The 6,143-nt window shown below is 36.6% G+C and overlaps 1 protein-coding gene across 1 annotated transcript; it reads left to right on the plus strand.

The window, feature by feature from the left end:
- The first annotated feature begins 850 nt into the window (after nucleotides 1-850).
- LOC112711570 (uncharacterized) lies at nucleotides 851-4,111 on the plus strand. Its single transcript, XM_025764254.3, has 5 exons — nucleotides 851-994; nucleotides 1,094-1,463; nucleotides 2,134-2,632; nucleotides 2,723-2,872; nucleotides 2,976-4,111. The coding sequence occupies exons 2-5, from the start codon at nucleotides 1,146-1,148 to the stop codon at nucleotides 4,025-4,027; spliced, it is 2,019 nt and encodes a 672-aa protein (XP_025620039.1). The 5' UTR covers nucleotides 851-994; nucleotides 1,094-1,145; the 3' UTR covers nucleotides 4,028-4,111.
- The last annotated feature ends 2,032 nt before the right edge of the window (nucleotides 4,112-6,143 follow it).

Consider the following 6,143-nt stretch of genomic DNA (forward strand, 5'->3'; position numbering starts at 1 on the left):
AATAATATCCAGGAGCCGGTGAGAGAAATATGCTTTAGCCTTGGGTTGAGGGAATAGATATCATTTGGATTGCATGCTTCACCATTATTACCTGAATAAAGATCGAAATTAGATAACAAGCTCGAAGCTATATACATGGCCTTATTATGCAATTTGGGACATACGATAATGATCTATGTTAGGAACAGCACATGCTGGAAGTCCAAAAGTCTATAGGAAAATTTGCAGTGTGCTATTCCTTTCTTGTTGTATAAAATGAAATCATACAGGATTTGAATATTCAACCAATTATTCAAGAACAACATTTTCATATTGCAGAAATAGATTTTTTATAAAAGCATAACAGACATATAATTTGCTGTATAAATCATAACGGAATCAAGCAAACATTCAGGACTAACCATATGTATAAATAGAATACTCCTTGTTTAGCACTCATATCATAGGATCAACCATACAAAGTATACATCTCCTGTTAAGTGCCTATATCTGAAAGAAATACCACAACAATACAAATATATTCTTAACACCAAATTAAGTCAGATGTGAGTGAGCCAAGAGGAAGGAGAAGGTAGAGACTTGCAGTTGCAGGTTCAAAGTTAATTTACAGTAATGCCCCTTCCCCGTTAAAAAACAACCAGTTTATGCACCGTAGCGCCACCCAAACTTCATATCACATCACCACCTTACCAAATAGAAAATCGACCATTCAAATATTTTATATTAAATCTGCACGGCTATAAACAGTGGACCAACAACAGTTGATTATAGAAAGTTGACCTGCGAGTATGGTACGATAAAAAAATGAAAAATATATAGCTTTTCACATGCGAGCACAACATGACAGCGCAACGGCCCATATTAAAAGTGGCAAGTTTTATGGACTGGGGAGTGGTGATTGGTGAATGAATTAACAATTCTGGATACAGTACCACTCTATTCAAGATCTCTCAGCGTTGACCAGACCTGAAACACAGTGCTTTCTTACTACCAGGTATTGATTGACAACAAGTTCTTGTTCTGATTTTTGGACTCCATATGTTTTCTTTATATTCTCTTTTTTTCTCTAGCATTTTCTATTTTATTGTGGCAGAATATCATCCTTTGGTAGCAGATCAGCCATTGATAATTTCTTCAAGTTGATCATGACTTGCACTAGTCTTTCCTTACCTGCTGCACCAAACTTTTCCGGCGACAGCTATGATTTCTGGGCAATTAAAATGAAACGCTTCCTAGTGCTAAGTGACTTATGGGAAATTGTGGAGAATGGTTTTGAAGTTCCAGCAGCAAACGCACAATTGAGCACGGCGAAACAACAAACTTTGAGAGAAAATTACTCTAAAGATGCAAAGGCTCTCTTCATCATCCAATCTGTACTTTCAGATGAAATTTTCCCCTGCATTAAGGATGCTACTACAGCCAAGGAAGCTTGGGAAAAATTGCAGCATCATTATGGAACAAAGGTCAAACTCGTTAAACTTCAAACTTTGAAAAGAGGTTTTATATGAATATGAAATTTCTTAAAAAAAAAACTGTTAATGCTTGCTGTATAATTTAACAAGAAAGGCTAAATAGTCAACTTTTGATTTAAAAGGTACAAAAGATAATAAATTTTGAGTATTTCACATTTGCTTTAAAAGTTTAGTTTAGTACCAACAAAAAAGGCAAGAGAGAATTAGCCAAAATTGTTTAGTGCTGATTCTGTTGAAGATTTCTCTGCTAAAATATGTGAAATTATAAACTAAAGAAGATGAAATTATTTGGGGATCAGATACAATCTGTAATTTTTTATCCGCTAAATTTGAATAATTTATAGTCGCTGCTATTGAGCATGAGCTTGTTTGTGCCTTAGAAGCACATGCTGAGAAGAGAATTAATTGAAGAACTGAAAACTCTGTCGAAGAAAGGGCATTTCATTTCAGTCTAAACATAGGCAAAGAAAGAAGAACTAGGCTAAACATAAAAATTCAGAATAAAGGAAAATTCCTGTATGTTGATTAGTTGGTAAGAAGCCATATACAAAATTGCTTATGTGCACACTAAAATCAATGAGCATAATCCATCACTATGTACTTGTATATAAATACCTGTATTGTTTAACTCATTTTTAATGTATATTTTGTATTCCAATAGGAAGTGGTGGAGGACTACGATCCACGGTATGCACCATTATATGCGGCATTGCGCACTGGTAATTGGGATGCAACTCTGAAATTTATTCAGAACCATCCGCAACCGGCGGAAGCAGTGAAGGCAAAAATTTCGCACGAGGGGAAGAGACCTCTTCACGTGGCAGCTCTATTCGGGCACCACCACATCCTGGAGAGGTTGTTGCCGTTAATGTCAACGGAGGATGTTAAACTGACAGACAATCATGGCTTCACGGCTCTTCATGAAGCTACTTACGGTAGAGACGTCAGAGTGGCACAATGCCTTGTCCAACGCAACAGGGAATTGCTTACAATTCCTTCAAACGATCATTGGATTCCTCTCACACGTGCTCTTAGCGTTGGTAACAAGGAAACTGCTGCCTACCTTTTTCGCGAAATTCCAGCGGAAGAATTAGCACCTGAAAAGGGAATCAATGGGGTTAATGTTCTCAGCATGTGTTTTTCCTCTCAGATATTATTAGGTAATCACTGTATAGATACATGAAATTTTCTGCTTACAGGATTTCTATTAACAATTCATATACCTCAATCCAAGCATAATTTTTAATCAGATGAGGCTCTAAAGTTACTGCGTAATTACCCAAAGTTAGCAGTAACAGCAGGGGATAGCGGGTCAACATTTTTGGAAGCTTTGGCAAGTGTACCTTCTGCATTCCCTAGTGGGCGTCAACTCACATGCTGGGAAAGATGGATCTTGAGAAGTGAGTATATTACCATATATATTGATTGATTAATTAACCTTTTCAAACTCATTAATTTTTTGTTGGGTGGCGAACTGGCTTCTCTCTTCATTCTTAACGATAGGAAGACGAAATATATACAAAGTTGATGAATCAAACGTGACCTACAAGCAGTCTCGTGAGCTTCTACAGATTGCATGTGAACAACTATCCGAATTAAGAAAAGAAGAGCTTGAAAAAAGTCGAGCACGTCTGGCACTAATTCAAGCCGCCAAAATGGGGATCCCAGAGTTTATCAAGGAAGTGATAAAGAAACACCCACACGTTTTCTGGGCAGGTGAAAATCCGAGAAATGCTATATTTGTGGGTGTTGAATATCGCCAAGCCAGTGTTTTTGATCTTATTCACGGTATGGTTTGGAAAAATGCACTTGCTGAAATGACGGACAGGAATGGCAACACTCTGCTTCACATGGCAGGAGTGTTAGCTCCGAGCGCACAGCTTCATGATATCTCTGGTGCCGCTTTACAAATGCAAAGGGAATTACAGTGGTTCAAGGAAGTGGAGAGTATCACACCAGCTTCAAGGAAGGAATCTTTAAACAATGACAAAAAAACTGCTCGACAATTGTTCACGGAAGAACACAAGGATTTGGGGAAACAAGGTGAGAAATGGATGAAAGGAACAGCCACTTATTTTAGTCTTGTAGCAGCTCTTGTAGCCACGGTGGTTTTTGCTGCCGCATTTACGGTTCCAGGTGGTAATGACCAGACCACAGGTTACCCTATTTTCTCAAAGAAAAAGGCATTTGTGGTGTTTGTATTATCTGATGCAATATCGCTCTTTTCTTCTTCAACTTCGATAATCATGTTCTTAGGCATTCTCACTTCCCGTTATGCTGAAGATGATTTTCTCAAGGCATTACCTTTGAAGCTTATCACAGGCCTTCTGACTTTATTTATCTCCATGGCATCCATGTTGGTAGCATTTTCTGCGGCGCTCTTTGTTATGCTTCACGGGAAAGCATGGATTGTTATACCTTTAAGTTTTCTTGCTTGTGTTCCAATTGCTTCCTTCATTTGGTTGCAGTTTCCTCTTTTTGTGGAGATCACAGTGTCGACCTTCGGGCCAAGCATCTTTAATAGGAATGCTAATAAGCACTGGCTCACTCGATAATTCACTTGCAATGTGTTTTTGTATGTAAGGTCTGTAATCTTTGGTAATAATAGTTGAGAATTGTGAGAGTGTCATCATAATTTAGTTTTTTGCTATCATTTTGTTATTAATTTAATTTTTTATTTTATTACTTCAACAAAATATTTTATTTTATATTTTTAAATATTAATAACTAATTGATGTAAAAAATAATAGATTTTGATAATTTTTAAATTTTTTTAATAATTATTACTGTATTAGTGATAATGGACTCGATAATTGCACTTACGATGATGTATATGTACATCTTCTTTTAACAATTACAATCATGTATATGTAATTGTTATAGCAATTGCAATTAAACCCCCACACACAAAACCATTACAATCATGTATATGTATATGTGCAGCTTCATGATATCTCTGTTTAATTATTTTTATATTTTGTTGAATTATAATTGATGGTAATTAGTTGCTAAGAGAAAGGAGGGTTGAATCTTAGCCCCTTTTTGTTGAGTGTTACTTTTTACTCTTTGAAATAACTTCAGGAGATTTTTCTTTTTTTTGTCTCATAATTAGTCAAGAGACATTTTCTTTTTGTCTTGTAACCAGTCAAGATATATTTTGCAATTTTGTCTTCTATGCAACAAAATCAGAAATGGAGTAGAAGAGAAAGAGAGAATCACACCAAGAAGTATCCTGGTTCAGCTGCTAAGTGCAATGCAGCCTACATTCAGTCTCCGTCACAACAATGATGGAATTTCACTATAATCATACAGATTACAAATACTAATTCTCCCTAGGAACTACCCTTCCTATCCGGGACAACTTCAGAATCTATCCCCAATCCTAAACTTCACTTAGTCACCTACCAAGCTTTCAACTGCTAAGTGCTAACCCAATTTGTAAGGGGATTCCCACAAAATTATGATATACAACACAGATGTACAAAGGACCTTTAGGACATCTATGGCTTTTCCTTTAATTTTGTACACTCTGTCTTTTTTCGCTCACTGGCTTTTTCTTACAAACCTCACACTGTTTGCCTTTTTTTTCTATGAGACTCAAGATAGACAAAATTTAAAGAAAATACAAAATAGAAAACATTGAAGTTGAAGAACTTCTGTTAGCTTGGGTAGCTATGAGAACTCTGTGCTTACTCTCCTTGTTTCAAGCCTTGACTGTTCACCCTTATTATAGAAGGGGAAGCCTCCAAGGTTGAAACGGTTGAACTGAGCCAACTTCTTCTTCTTCAATCATCAAATTCGGTTCGGCCAGAGAGAGGAGAGAGGAACCGAATGCAAAAACTAACATGCAATTACCTCTTCTTCATCCCATCTCTTCAAGCTTCATCAATCTGAGCTTTCCATCTTGACTTAGTCCTCAAGAAGGATTTTTGACTCTTGATGAACGCTTGATTCTTGATAGCTCCATCTGCTCCACTTCTGCCTCTTCCTCCACGTAGCTACAGTAGCTACCTTCTGTGATGGATGATCAAAAAGTAGAAACGAGCCATACCACTGGGATCTTCTTCTCTGACCGAAATGGATTGCTTCCATTTCTAGGTATGGAGATCTTGAGACTTTCTCACCACATCTTACCTTTTGTGACAAGGATCTTAGCCACACCATACTGTTGATCTTCTTTTTGCAAGGGCCATCATCACCTTAGCCTCTTGCTTGCACATAGCTTCTCTTCTACCTCTGATAGCTTGCATCTTTAAGCTTCTTCACTGTTAGTGAAGTGACCAAAACTAGAAAAAGAAGAGAGAAAAAAGTGAAAAACTTTCAATGAAAGTAAAAAAAAGAAATTAAAATGAGCTCATTATCACTTCCCTTCCCCCATGTCTTGTAACATGTGGAATCAAGTAATGCAATCAAATCAATTGCATTTTCTTTTTTCTATTACTAATGCATGCATTAAATCCATTTAATCAAATTTGAATTCCATCAAAGAGGGGGTAGGGTATTCGTGGAAAGCATGCACTATTCTTTCCTTTTTTTTTTCAATTTTTTGGACTAAGCCTTGTTGGTCTTGTAGCAAGGATTAATTGAACTTCATATTGATTTCTTGGCCCAATTAACATATGAATAATTCAGCCATAATTATTAAAACATTTTTGTACTAAATACTGATTG

The sequence above is a fragment of the Arachis hypogaea genome, chromosome 9 (assembly GCF_003086295.3).
Source record: "Arachis hypogaea cultivar Tifrunner chromosome 9, arahy.Tifrunner.gnm2.J5K5, whole genome shotgun sequence".
Taxonomy (NCBI): Eukaryota; Viridiplantae; Streptophyta; class Magnoliopsida; order Fabales; family Fabaceae; genus Arachis; species Arachis hypogaea.